Source organism: Scheffersomyces stipitis, chromosome 6 (assembly GCF_000209165.1).
Source record: "Scheffersomyces stipitis CBS 6054 chromosome 6, complete sequence".
NCBI classification, from domain to species: Eukaryota; Fungi; Ascomycota; class Pichiomycetes; order Serinales; family Debaryomycetaceae; genus Scheffersomyces; species Scheffersomyces stipitis.
In genome coordinates this window covers 1,672,383-1,687,799 of record NC_009046.1, presented here as the reverse complement: position 1 = coordinate 1,687,799, position 15,417 = coordinate 1,672,383, and the positions used below count along the sequence as shown (strand labels likewise).

Below are 15,417 nucleotides of genomic sequence, written 5' to 3'. Positions count from 1 at the left end.
TTGCTATGAAATGTATTGGATGTGAAATATGTCGGCTATATGATGTTTTCACTTCTCCATTTTCTTCGAGCAACCAGGTGATTTAAATAGCCTTGTCCTTGAGGTCAAGAAACTGCCGCCCATACCACTAATTCCATTTATTTTCTGCAAATAACCGCTACCAGAGTAGTTGGAGAAGGGAAAGATCTTCGACCATCCTGAGCAACAAATGCACCTATCCATTATTTGCTGAAGAGATAGGAACGGAAATGGACATAATTCCACCTAGAGGAGCAAACTGCAATAGTTAGTATGCATGCACAATTATTCTTTAAGGTATACTATAATCCATGCATAGTCTTCTAAAGTAGAACTTATTTTTGAGAGAACAATCTCATCATGAAACGAAGCGGTTTTATTTTAATTTGTGTTTACTAGAAACGACGAATAATTGCTGTGGGTTTACGAAATTGACTGCCGGAAATTATTCCTTCTACTTCCTGTTCAGCAGTATTATTTGAATAAAGTAGAATGGGTAGCATTTACAGCCCAACCTTCTGGTAATTATACATCATGACCAGCTATGATATAACTCTGCAAGGTAAGTAATGTAGTTTATCGAAATTGATTTCTTTGTAACAGAATGCTTCTTACAGCTTGGTGCTGTTTACGTGAATTCAGAAAATAGTGAAGTTCAATCTAAAAAATTTTAAATTATTAGTAAATAGCTGCATTAATGTGCAGGCCATGGCTTATACTATATCCCTGATGCATTAATCCTACATCGAGTCATATCGCACATGGGAGACTGTTCAACTAAGTTGATAAACGTACAGTTTGGATGGTCATCGAAATGAGGCAAAGATTCTTCTTTCAATTTGAAGATTCTTTCCCATGTTCTTCCTTGTATCTTGTACTTTGTTTACATATTAGGCCGTCGTACGTCATTCACTTTATATAGTTTTAATGTTAGCCACCTAATCGTCTTGAAGTATTATTAGTGCCTTGGTAGATCTAGAATAGCTCTATTTGGGGCAACTAGGGCGAATTTAGTCCTTGAAAATCACAGGGTGTCATGCAGGTGCAAAAAATTATTTGAACCCTCCGTATGTAGTGAGCCTGTTTTCGTTGAAAGATTGGCACTCGAGTATTGTTCATCACCAGACTGAAAAAAATATCTCCGCAGATATAATATTGAACTTTAAAATCTACGATAACTCATATGGAATACTCAAAATAAGTAGTATTCTATATTCCTGTCTCAGGTACTAGAAACTAAACCCTTGCGGTAACTCTCCCCTCTGCCATGATATTCTTCTTCTCTAAAGTGTCTATGTACGCATAATACGAGGCTCAACTGATAAATCTTTGTCTGGTGGCTCTAACAATAAGAACCCTTCTCGTTCGTAAAAACCAGCTTTGTTGAATACGGGCAAAACAATACTAGGTTTTCACGCTAACGGCTTGACTATTTCATTTGTCCTTGTTCTTGAACAATGGGCTTGCAAGTATAAAAGATCGCATCTAAGTGACGAAAATCTACATTTTGTGGAACCTCGCCAGCAACATACGTGACAAGGTTGTATATTCCCAATGACTGTGGTTCTGGCTAACTTGGAAGTACTCATCATTTCAACCTGGAACTTACGTCAAAAATATATGCAAAGATATAGTGAAGTGCGAAATCTAAATAGTAAATCCTTGTGTACTACTCTATTAGGCAATTTTAGATTTTCTCTGAAGTAACTAATAGTAGTTAAAATCGGTGGATTTGCATACCCTTAGTTATCCCCTTTGGTCAAGACGGAGGAAGATCCACGTATTTGCTAAATCAACCCATAAATGAAAGTGTGATACTGGTGTAGTTATCCCCAGTATTTGCTAAAACAAAAAAATAAATGATCGCCATTGGCTAACAGAGAAAGCGCACTAGTTGCATCAGTATTCCATGAGAATTCCAGGTTCAAGTGGAAGTGTAAATGCCCTACACAGTAATTTTAACACATTCGAGAAGACGATGAAGGGATTCGAGAGAACGGAAACAGTTCCGTATGGTTTGAGAATATATTGCGTAACATTTTTAATCGTTACTTTCCTTTCCGTCATGATTCTACGGGTTTCTTTAAATCTTCCGGTTTTCCAACACTGGCATTTACATGTATTACGAACTAATATATGTTAAATGAGGGGGCCCTAAGTGAGATCTCCAAGATTTGCGGTTTTATGATACAAATGTTCTTGTCGTCCCTTCATACTGCACTACTGTGATAGGGAGGGGAGGGTATTTCAGTTTGTCACCAATGTAGTATAAACAGGGTTCAATCAAATTAGCCTTTGAAATACAATGACATAGAGGTTTCTTTAGTTGAAAGACCCAATTGTATTAATCGCGTATTATGCCGTATTAGCCAGCTTTTTTAATATCAAACCTTTGCGAATTTCAGCTGGTCTTTATTTGCTATCATTTTGCATATTTGATTGTATAAGCAACAGCCACATGTCTTGAAAAGCAGCATCTCTTGGCACAACACACTAACCAAAATGGAAAATAGCAATACGTTTCATGCCAATCTCAAAATCTTCACAGTCTCTGGAAATGCGATGTAACAAGTGAAATACAATTGTTAGGATCTGCAACAGATATTTTCAGATGGAAACTAGATACAATGGAACAGACTACATCTGAAATTATTCATACAGATCGAACTAGACCCTTGGTGTTGCATTCTTTATAGAACTTATTCCCAATGCCAAGACTGGTGCTGGACAAATTCATTGTGACCATGCTTAAGCATGTTATATTAACATAATGAAATCAACCAGTTGAACTTCAGATTAGTAGACCAATTCTTGTAACAGATCTGTTTCTCAGATCTATCGGAGCAATAGATACGCCTTTTTACAAAGTCTACCCTACGTCTTCCGTCACTGTCCGAAGGTTTGGAATGGATGTAGCGGACGCTTTGGTTCTCATTTTAGCAAATCATCCAAAAATAGGCAGGCCTTAGGGCCCAAGAACAATTAATTGAAGATCGGAGACAAATTTACGATGGAAAATATGGTAATTCAGTCGTAGCCCCAACGCCTACGAACTGTTACCGAACACAACCTAAATCAATCTTTTTAAGGTAGTGCTTGCACATAGGCACGAATTCTTTGTACCCTTTCTGAGGAAAGAATTTCTTTTTACAAAGCCAAATATATGAGCTGAATTTCAGAATTACGAAGTGAACATGGGTTTAACGTCCCTCTCGTAACTAGAACTTACGTTCTTCACCAATCGAGTCGATTACCTCGGTGACAAGCTATGAGCCAGTTATGGTGAACAGCAGGGAGGGCTATTCGATTGGATATGGGCGTGCGCAGTCCAATTTCCCCACTTTTCGAACAATTGGGGATGAGAGATGGGGAGAAGGTCCAGTACTGGCAGAACTCAAGTTTAAAAGATAGAGGGATATATAAGGTATAAACGAGAAGGCACACAAAAGATGGGGTGGAAGATGATACGAACGGGTTGGTCAAGAGCCTCAGGTATAAATGGAAGAGTGAAATGAGCTGAAGCAGAGCATTTTAGCATTTTGACACAACAATGAATCCTGTAGAAACACACATATTGCTAGCCAAAGAGAAAGCAGGATAGAAAGATAGCAAGATAGCCTAAGAGAAAGACAAACTCACCGAGAAAATAAGCCATCAAAACAAGTGCTTTGAGTAATGAGTATTAAAAGCTTCTAATTCTTGCAAATTAGAAGCCAAATTAGAAGCCTGTCAGGGGTACTGGATGGAGAAGTTTTTCCGTAGCGCAACAACAGCAGGGAGCAAATGAGGAGGATTGGTTGGTTTTTCCGTTTCGCTGCAAAAAGACCAAGCTAGCGTTGGAGGAGAGCCAGAAGTGTACTGAAGCCTGCGTTGTTGTTTGAAATACATGTACACCATCTCCTCAAAAAGGTGTAGCATTCCTGTAGTATTGTACTAGCTGCGCTGTTGTATTGAAGCGTAGCCATTAGCCTAAATAGTATATGCAACTCTGGTGGCTCATTTCTAACTGTTTGGACGTCTTGCTACTTGGGAGTTCTCAATAAAGTCCGTATCCCATTTCCCTTCACATAGACATAGTTTTTTTCTAAGCTTTCCCAACGTTGGAAACTCTCCCCACAACATCGTCGCAGCCTGCGAGCCGCATCGCTAAATCTCTTCCTCCGCTCGTACTACCACTTCCCCCAGGATTCTGTCATCGCCCTAACAAATTTTTTTTCCTCCCACTACTAACAAATAAAAATCCTTTTACTTATCCAACTTTATTTTCTGTTCATTTATCTTAGTCTGGTTTCTCCTTCAACACATATTCCTACCCGCCACTAGTAACCTTCTTCATTTCCTACTCTGTTCATCTCTTGAAGTAGACCACTGTTCTTCTGGCGACTGATCTCCTTTTTCCCAATAGAATGTCCAGAGCTGAAGCTTCCCCGCTCACACCTATTGCAAACTTGACATCGCCAAATCCACCACAACGAGCCTTACCGATGGCCGACACGTCCGAAAATATCACCGTAGACACGGCCGTCTTCGATTCAGCAGACCCAGCTTCCACAGACGCTGCTGCCGCTGCTGCGGCCGCTGCCAGAGCGAAGAAGGATCCTTCCTCCAGACCGTACAAATGTCCTCTCTGCGAAAAAGCGTTTCACCGCTTGGAACACCAGACCAGACACATCCGGACCCACACTGGCGAAAAACCCCACGCGTGTACATTTCCTGGCTGCTTCAAGCGGTTTTCAAGAAGCGATGAGTTGACTCGTCACTTACGGATTCATACTAATCCAAACTCGAGAAGAAACAAAAACTTAAACAAACACAACATCAACTACACCAACAATCCGCGCAACATCAAGCTGGAAGATCCAGAAAGTCCGTCTGTAACCTCAGATGAAGCATTTACATCGTCTCAGTCAGCGGCTACTCCGAAAAAGAAAATGATGCTGTTGCCGTCTCGTAAAACAGCCCTGGCGACGTCTCCACAAGCAGTAGATATAAGAGTGAAGTCCGAGCTTCTGAAGTCGTCCACCAATTCCAGCGAGGATGAAGACGTCAGCACAAAGACTCAGACACCTCCCTCAGACTCAGACATAGTCATGTCCATAGCGAAACTGGAGCCTTCTACCACAAACTCGTCGATGCCAGCTCCTCCTCTAACAAAGCTTCCCAGCACGATGAACATCGATATTTTGGCCAGCGCTGCATCCGAGGAACTCAGCAAAATCGCCAACCCATCAAAATCGCTTCCTTCTCTTACAGACTACTTTGGAAACAGCATGAACAAAGCGCCAGGCGTCCACTACAACTTCTCCAGTGATAGAGCCACGTTCCATCTCAATGACTCCAAATCCAGCAACAGTCTCCAGTACTTGTCTAGTATCGCAACTTTGACAAACACACATGAAAATCAGAATCCGCCCTTTCTTGTTCAAAAGCCTAAGGCTGTGTCAACAAACAAACTCAGCACGTTATCCTCGCTCCAGAGAATGACTCCCATCACGCAAAACGGAATCTACCACCCAGAGCCATCGCACAACAAGTCTCACATAATAGAAGACTCGGACCTTGACTACGTCAAGCTGAGGTTGAAAAAATCGAGACCTAACAGCCCCAACCCAAAGCCGTTCACCTTACCCAATTCGCCTGTTCTCGGACTCTCGTCGAATAACACCCCTATCATCTCGGCTAACAACAGTTCGACGAATTTGTCGTCGTTGTTGATGACTCCGGCCTTTAGAACTACCAGCATGGACCACAACTCCACCATAACTGGTGGGGCTAACTCGTCTACCAATACCATTAACAGTACTCACAACAACAGTAGTCTAAACCATCCAACAACTCCACCTATATCGTCTAATCTCCAGACACCAAAAATGTCGCCAAGCGGAGGTGAACACTACACCAATCAGCCACAGAACACTCTTCCCCCCTTGAGAAGCTTGAACCTCGATCTTCCTACAAATCTCTCGATGCCAAGTTTGTCTGGAGAATCAGTTTATTTCACTCAACATAATCACAACCATAACCAAGAAGTCGCGACTTCAAGCACACCTCCAACTTCGAGATCGTTCAGTTCGAGTTCCGGAACTAGTGGAAAGTTGAGAAAGCTTTTGGATGACTAGTAGGACACTCGTCACATTCTAAATAAGAACTTCTGTTATTGCACTGTATTATAGGTTACAGGAAAAAAATGTGCTATTACTTGTATGACTATCTTGCTTTCCGCTTGTTTTCTTTCATTTTTCTATTGGGGTTGGTCTTTTATAAATGTTAATATAATTCTTTGTATATTGTACATAATGTAAAGTATGTCTTATTAGGTTTTAAATATGTCTATACTATCTAATTTTCCTTTAAGAAGTAGGTGCAATTTCAATGCCACCGACTGCCCAGACTTCGTTTTCATCTTCAAATCTGTCCGAGAACATTGTTTCTTCATCACCACCAGCTTCAATTCTCTCTCTTTCAACTCCAGCCAACCTAGAGGCAACTCTCTTGGTGTAGTCACCGATAGATCTTGGTACAATCGAAGTACCAGTAATAGTGTTGATTTCAGTCTTGCTATCAAACCATTCATGGAATTGAGTCATTTCGATATCTTCAACTAAGTTGAAAACACTTAAGAAAGCCTTTTCGGCAGCTAACTTGATTGGAATTATTGGATCGCGAATACAAGCAAACACACTTGGAGCTAAGATATCCCAGTTAGGCTTGACGATCAGTTCATATTGGAATCTAGCAACTGTTCTGATAACAACCAAAGACAATCTTCTAGTATCAGGCGAGTTTGAAACAGGACTGATAGCTGTTGTAGCGATTTGATTAACCAACTTATCAAGGCTCTCTTCGTCAATTTCATAGCGTTTTTCTGAAGCCTGATCATTCTTCAAGACTGGAGAATTGCTCTCGCCATGAAGAATCAAAAGCTTACCAATGGCTACAGTGGCATTGTCACTAACATAGTCAATACTGGAATCAGAGCAGTTGACAATGAAATTGACAATCTCGTCCAAGATACCAGTATGGAAGACGTGTCCCGGAGAATACCTCAAGAAAGAGTTGATAGACAAAACACAGAACTTGTCGTTACAGTTATTAGGCTTGTCCAATATCTTAGACTTGATGATATTAGTAGCTTCTTCAGAAGAAAGGATCCTGGATAAGGAACCAATCAATCTAGCGTAGGAAACGGCCGACTTGTCATCAACCAACGTAATTTCATCTTCGACTAAAGTCATGACAGAGGTTTTAGAGGCTTCGCTCATGTTCTTACCGGCTCTATTGACAACTTCCAAGATACCCTTCAACATAGAAGTCTTGACACCTTGTTCAAAAGCGTTCTTAGTGCCAGCAACCAATTCAGCCACCAAGGAATCAACTCTTGGCTGGAATTCAATCAAAGTTCCAAGGGCAACAACAGCTCTAGCTCTCAAAACTTCATTAGTTGAATCAGACAAGGATCTGACAAAAGTTCTTTGTAATTGTGGAATAAATGGCCTCAAAAATTGAGGAATCTTAAGAAGTAAGCTGTTCAATGCAATCAAAATAGCAGCCTTAATGTCACTCAGAACCTTTTCACCAACGACACGAATCAAAGGACCGGTGATAGTAGTGGCAAATGGTTTCAAGTTTAAAGCAGGAGTTTTGTCGATAATATCAGCTATGGCTAAAGCAGAAGCTTCTTTCTGCTCGGAGTTACCGTACATCAATCCATGAGAGAAGATTGGAAGGACACAACTTGGACCCTTTGCCAATTTGAAACCGGCTAACTCTTCTCCTCTGACACCAGTGAGTTCCAAAGCTTGACGTGCTGGCTTCACCAACTTCTCCAAAGACTCCTTGGGTTGCCTCTTAACCAAAGCACTCAAAGCATCAAATGTACCTTGCACAACTTCTGGAGATTTATCACCAAGAGATAAAATGAACTGAGAAATCATGTCCACCAAGTATACCGAGTAGTCTAGGTTCGTATGAGTAAAGAAGTTACCCAATCTTTCGTAGATTACAGCTCTCTTGGCAGCATCTTCATGCTTAACCAAGGCCAATAATTGTTGCATAAGAGTGTGAACACCTTCATCATCATCAATAGACAATAAGATCTTGTCGAAAGATTCCTTAATTTCATTTTGTGTTTCTTCAGGTCCTGCCTTAGAATCGATAACAGCATTAACAAGAGTGTTGATAATCAAGGACAAACGCTTGTAAAGGGCCGATCCTGCAACAGAAGCTAAAGAAGAAAGTGCATTGGCCTTGAATGCATCAATTGGTGGAGACAACAAGGACGGAATCAAAATTGGGAAAATGACATCAGATTTTGTGGCCATGATATCTTGCAAGGCCAATAATGCTGGTTGAGAATCATCAGATTCCAACATAGTCAACAAGTGTGGTAAGATTTCGTCAATAACGACCTTGCCTAATTCCTCTTGCAAAGCTTCGAAAGTTTGGGCAGCGGCCTCTCTAACGCCCGGAGCAGAGTCAACAAGAGAATCCCTAATAATTCGAATAAACTCGTCTTGATATTCGACAAGACCATCATGCTGAGTAGATCTAATCAATTCTGTCAAAGCAATACAAATACCTTGCTTGGCATCACTATCACTTGAAACCAATGATTCTTCTAAAGTAGGCAACAATTGCGACAAAGCATTTGCTCCAACACGGCGAACCATCTCTCCCAACGTATTAGCTGCAATTGTTCTGTGAGTTTCATCACTGGAAGCCAATCTTCTAACAATTATAGATGTTAATGAAGGCAAGATCTCCTTCACGGTCCTAGGAGTGTTAGCTACCAAAGCCTTCCAAATATCAACGGCGGCATTACGAACAATACCTGCTACATCGGAACGGCAGACAAACAAAGACGAAAGGACTCTGTCTCTTCTTTCTTGTCCAAGAACCTCTACAAGGGTCTTGTTTACTTCACCAGAGAATTCACTTTCCTCACTGATCTCATTCTTACCAGAAATACCGGTGATTTGGAATAATAAGTCTCCTGTAAGTTCAACAGACGAAAGACGGATTCTGTAGCTGGAGTCAGATAAACCATTCTCTAGTTCTGGTAATAACAAATCGACAGCCTTCTTAGCGTAGTTCTTGACAATCAATCTACCAGCTCTTAAAGCAGTCTCTCTGATATCTTCGTCCATATCAGCCAAGCCATTTAATATTGGAGGGATGATACGGTTCAAGTAAGGAGCAAATTGAGAACCGAAACAAACAGGTAAGAAAAGAAGCAATGGCACGAAACCAGCACGAACATGATTACGTGGAGAAGTGGCATTCGATAAGATAGTAGGCAATAAGTCTTCCAACTTATTGATACCAAGACCACAAATAACTTCGGATAAGGCCTGTGCGGAACCAAGACGATCCCCAGCCTTGGAGCTGTCTTGAAGAGTGTCCAAGAGACGAGGAATCAAGTCTGGGAATTGTTCTTCTCCTAACCTTTCAACTAACGATCCCAAAGCTCTAGCAGCAGTAGATCTGGTTGCGGGAACTGGATCCACCATGGCAATTTCTAATTCTGATACCAATTCGTTCAAATATGGTAGAAGATCTTTTGAATCCACCAAAATTGCCATGTTACCGACAATTTGACATGCCTTCTTCTTCGTTGCAGCAGATCTTTCTTTCATCCCTCTATGGATGACATGGATAATCAATGCTAAAGAAGGACCATCGATGTAATGGACGAATTGCGTCTTTATAAGTTTGTCAAGAGCATCATCAGTGTACTTAGTAGGATCGCCGATGGCATTGATCAAATGAGGAACAATAGCTTGAATCTCCGGGTTACGGATAACTTCACCAAATCTCTTCAAAGACTGTTCACCTGCTTTTCTAACTTCCTTATGGGTGTCATTCAATACACCAACAATTTCAGGAATAATTGTAGACAAAGACGAGGACAATTGAGTTGGGTCCAAATAGGCCATTGAACCTAATAATTCCACAGAACCCTTCTTGGATCTCCAGGCAATTTCATCCAAGTTAGAAATAGCCAAAGGAATTAACTTCTTGACACCAAAAGAAGTTGTGTTTCTCATGATTTGTTTGGCAGCTGAATCAGTAGCTTCTCTAACTTCTGGGACTGGATCACCCAAAGACTTCAAAATGATAGGCAATACTTCAATGACGTATGGTTCAAAATACTTTCCTAACAACAAAGAGAAACATTCAAAGGCAATAGAAACACCCTCTCTACGATTAGGATTTTTCTTGTCATCGGATGCATCAGTCAATGTTCTTACGATATCATAAGAAGACAATGCCTTGATACCATAACCTTTGACTAGACCAGCAATACCATACGCAGCACCTCTGCGAGATGCATAGGTTTTCCCGTCGAACAACTTCTCAAATAACCTATCGAAGTACTCTTGCAATTGTGGTTCAATGTACTTTGTCAATGGAGCAATACACTTTGCAACAGCAAATTGAACATCTTCTGAAGGAGTCGAAAGAGTCTTTATCAATCTATCAATGATAACTTGAAGTCTATCATCAGATGGATCCAAATGACGAGCTAAAGAACCATACAAGATAATAACACATTCTTTAATATTGTCTTGAATCTTGGAACGTTGATCTTTAGCAGCAAGATTTTCTTCAAAGATAGGAATCAACTTTTCAACATTATCTGAACCGTGCGAATTGATGATTTCCACTCCAGCTTCCTGTAATTCTTGACGAACCAAGTCTTCTTTGTCACCCAAGGCTTCCTCGATCACAAAGAATTTGAATATTCTCTCAATGGATCGGGAATTGAAGAAAGGAGCTAATAGTTTCAATGTCAAAGCAATAGTAGATCTTTCTTCCCATGTGTCTCTTTGGTCAGCTGTAGACTTGATAACCAATCCAAATCGATCCAAGGCCGCTGCCGGGGGATTCTTTTTAATGTGGTAAAGTTTGATTAATGAATCAATAGTCTTCTCGAAAATTTCCGAGTCGCCCTGTTTCTGGAGAATACCTACTGCAGAAACAATAGCCTTGGCAATAGACAATCTTATACCTGAATCCTTGTTACCTGAAAAATTCAAGAGTCTTTGTGGAGCATCATCAACAACCCTAAGGTCGTTGTCTTCCCAAATTGTAGCAGCGATTTCCGCAGAATTTGTATCATTATCGTGAGCAGCAATCCACAACTCGCTTGAATAATCTATTGCGCCATGTAAATCAAATTCTGAATCCAAACTCTCCAAAACAGCAGTTCTAACGAAAAGTTCAGGGATAACAATGTTGTCAAAAAAGATTGACAAATCTGCATTGGTAAAGTTGATAGCAATATGTTGACCCATAGAAAGGAAGCAATCTTTGGCAATCTTTGACTTGGAAGGCAATCTCATCAATGAAAGCAAGACTTCTAAAATTCTATCTCTTGGTATAGAATCATCTTCAAATGCTTCTGAATGCGCTGCAATGATTTCAATTGCTAACAATAACTGCTCTTCTTCCTGGTCTTCGTTTACAAACTCAGACGTAACAGCTTGCTTCGTAGAATTCTTGATAGCAACTTGTTTACCGATTTGCAACACCTTTGTCAACAATGGTAAGATATAAGAAAGTGAAATAGAATCCAAGGGATTTTGATCGGCAAGAATCTTAATTCTGAAGAGTAATCTTCCCACCAAATTCAAGAGAGGTTCATCCTTATAGTTCGATGGTAAGCCTTCAACATTATTGATTCTGAGGGTAGCGACACCAACAAAGGACTTCAATTGTCCTAATCTAGGAGAGACTAATTCTGATAATTTCAAGAAAGACTCAATAATTCTATTGCCGAAGACTTCTTGCAGGAATGGATTTCTACTTAAGTCCAATAACCTATAAATGGAAACTGGGTACCACGATTTGGAGCCATTATCCACTAAGGAAGCACCAGAAATTAGTTGATTGACAATAGGTAACGTATAAGAAATAGTCTTCACAACTTCTTGAACTTCGTTTCTGATGGTGGATTCTTTAGCTAACTGCTCATTTGCAAGGACTTGTTCTTCTTTAGAAAGCTTCCTTTGTGTGCCGCTGTTCTTAATGGCGATTTCTCTTTTCAAAGATTCTTCCCATTTCTTCATTTCATAATCCTTGGAATTCTTGTCATCGAAGACTTTCTTCCCTTGGCTGAAAATGTCAACAACAAGTTGACCTTCAGGGCCTCTCCATATCTTCAAAGAATCACTATCAACGACGTCGAATCTCTTGCAATCCAAATTTCTTCTAATAATTTCAGTTAATAAAGGTGAAACAATTTCTGGAAGAATAAATGCTAGTACACCAAGAGCCTTAACTGCGCCTTTGGCCAAAATACTGTCGGTATCAACCTCATTTAATATTTGCAAGCAACTATCAATTATCTTCTTGTGGTGAGTTTTCACGATATTGGCGACATCGGATTGACTTCTTTGGGCCAAGCCGACCCATCCATTCTTTATTGGTATTTCTTCAGTACCAGCAATAGCTATAACTCTTACCAAGTTTTCTTGTATCAAGTCAGATTCTCCTTCTATTTGAGTAATAGTAGATAATAGTGGCGAGAGATCTTTGAAGTTTAATCTCTTGTCATCAGCAGCCACTTTCAAATTCAAAAATATGGAGTCAATAAGCAAATTGCTGAACTTGGCAGGATTTGACGCAATAAATAATTTCACCAAACTTCTAGCATACAATCTTTGACTCGAAGGAACATTCGAAGAGATCAAGAAGTATACCCAAGCATTAGCAAATTGATCTTGATGAAATTGGTCGAGATTTTCAATATTAGATGCGAACTCTTTCAACGCTCTTAATGCCCACTTAAATTCGACTTCACCACTGAGTTTGCTGTATACCTTAGCATCAGTCAAAATATGTGGCTTATCTGAATTTGAGGACAGTAATCCTTCAAATACCTTGGAAGTATCAAGCGAACCAATCGAATCTTTGAAAATGCTGGTTAATGCAATCGTAACATAAGCGGCACTAATTCCCTTGTTAGCAACCGTAGGTAAAGGAGATTGTTGCGCTTCGTCAAAGGACTTGAGTAAAGCAGGATATATTGTCTTAATCAAAAATGTCAAATTGGAATTAGGTTTCCTGGTATCATACAAAGAATCTCCCAATTCACAGAACCAGATCCTCCTCAACGATAATTTCTTGTCACTCAATCCTGTTTGGGTTTGTTTCACAAATTTGGATAATTGCTCTTCTCTTACTTCGTCGGATTGAATCAACTGTTGGAGATGCAATATATAAGTTCCAACCAAACTACCTAATGAGATTTCGTTTTGATCTTTAACAATCAATGGACCTAAGCCATCCAAAATTTCTATAGAATTTCCAATAGCAATGTTTTTCAAAAGTGCCAAAGATTTTGCAATGAGAAATTTGGAATCGTTATTGGTGGTGGTCTTAATAGCCTTCAAAATTTCGTTTACGAACTTAGACGTAGAATCATCTGACGATCCTACAAAGTGTTTGGAAACTATGGCTTCCAAAGTTGAAAAGGCTCCACTTCTAACATTTTCCTTGGTGGACTTGAATGCCGACAAAATTGACAGCAACAACTTAGAATTGACAAGAAGTTCGCTGAGGTTTATTTCGGTACTGACATGCTTGAAAAATATGGGCAAAACAATTCCAAAAGAGTTCTCAGAAGACCTCAAAATAGCCTTGTCGACTATTGGCTGAATAGTTTTGGATAAATCTTCTTCAGTGAGATATTGAGCAACGTAAGAACCAAATATTTCTAATGAGGCAACTGAAGGTGCTACTTTAGCTAAAAGAACTTGATTGGATAAGTATTCTATTACCTGAACCTTGTTTTCCGTAAAGTATTCTGCCACACCTGGTTTGACTGGGCTCAAATCGAACAATGCATTAGATAAGACACCCAAGTAAACCAAGATGGTATCACTGGGCAACTTTGACGCAACCAAAGTGCTTACAATAACCTCCAACACCCGTTTTTCATCGGACCTTATAAAGAAGGCGTCAACGATAGAGGTTCTGGCTGAGCTTAGCACGGAATCATGGACTCTATTACGATGCTGAAGATGGTACTTACTGACTCCCGAAGAGCTACAGATGCAATTGTACAAGATGGCAGCTCTTGATTCCACTAAAGAGGAAATCAAGTCATTATTGGAAGGATCTAATTCAGCTGCCAAGATAGCAAATTTGTTCGTCCAGTTCAAAAGAGTCATGTAATCGGTCAATGCAAGAGCCGAGTTGACTTTAGCAGCAGTTTGGCTATAAATGAACTTAATAAAGTGAGACAAAAAAACGGAATCAGCATGGACAATTGCTTCTAAAGTGGTCAAGAGTTCGTTACGCGAGTTGGCATCTTGATAGAAATTATAAGTCTTGAGCAATGGTAATGAAATCGTCTTCAAATCGTCATCGACAATAGATTTTTCAACTACAAGAGCTCTGATTCTTTTCAAAACAGGAACACGACGGCTTGTTAAAGAGTCAGAAATGATTCTTTCCACGTTGGGCTTCAATTGGTCCCACCCTATTGCTTCTAAGTCAGCATGAGACATATTTCTTCAAGATAGTAGCCTTTCTATGTAAAATGGGTGCTAAAAATTGAGTAGAAAGATTTTCAAATTGCCAAAAAGGTGTGAAAGGGCTGATCTCGACTTCTAATGCTTCTTGCGTATACTAAATATTGACACTCCCAAACCACCAGCGCTGAAGCTCTGTAATATGTGGATATTTCCAGAGAAAAGTGGATCTCCAGTGGTAGATCTTTAACTATGAAGGTGCTGCTAAAAAATGTCTGTATTCAGAATCGAAAATTTTTCGTTAGAATTGGCGCGGTTACCCGCCCACTAGTGGGGAATATTTAAACATTTGGGACCGCCCCAGTGAGATCAGATTAGCTTTTACTTCTCTATCAACTATAACAGTCAATGAAGAGAGGCTATAGTTAATTCATCCGTTGCAGCGATGCGAGGCTCGCCTTGCGACTCGCCTTCTGGCGGGCTCTGTGGAAAACATCACGGCCGTCCATCACCACATTATTGTGATGTGAATGATTATCTGAGGCTGTCTATATTGATCAGTTCATAAAAGGAATAAATGAAAAGTACGGACTGGAAACTGTAGAATAGTAGATGTAGAGAATGGAGTCATTTACAGAACGATACATATTTTGATATTTTTACTGAAATTGATGAAAGCGACTGGTATTAGTATTGCGTAGAAAGTGTGAAGCATTCTTTGAATCAGACAACTTCTGTATAGATTGCTGGTGTTGGTATCGTTCATGTGAATTCATGAACAAATAGAATTAAGCCAGGATAATTGACAAAGCACCTGTGTTTTTTTGAACAATCTATTTGCAGCCTACAACCGTTCAATCAATAATATAGTTACATTAATAAATAAACCAATTTTATGTACGGAGAGAAAAGCTATTTG

At 39.9% G+C, this 15,417-nt stretch overlaps 2 protein-coding genes across 2 annotated transcripts; one reads left to right on the top strand and one right to left on the bottom strand. All coding sequences in view use genetic code 12, as the record gives it.

Annotated features, from left to right (window-relative positions):
* Positions 1–4,607: 4,607 nt before the first annotated feature.
* MIG2 (DNA-binding protein (Carbon catabolite repressor)) lies at positions 4,608–5,777 on the top strand (the record flags this gene model as incomplete). Its single annotated transcript, XM_001385981.1, has 3 exons — positions 4,608–4,884; positions 5,158–5,388; positions 5,536–5,777. Coding segments are annotated over 3 exons (750 nt in total), but the record flags the coding sequence as incomplete, so codon positions are not given.
* A 527-nt stretch (positions 5,778–6,304) lies between these two features.
* On the bottom strand, positions 6,305–14,534 carry GCN1 (GCN1; translational activator of GCN4; the record flags this gene model as incomplete). Its single annotated transcript, XM_001385643.1, has 1 exon — positions 6,305–14,534. One exon carries the CDS (start codon positions 14,532–14,534, stop codon positions 6,369–6,371), a length of 8,166 nt encoding a protein of 2,721 aa, XP_001385680.2. The 3' UTR covers positions 6,305–6,368.
* Between the last annotated feature and the right edge of the window lie 883 nt (positions 14,535–15,417).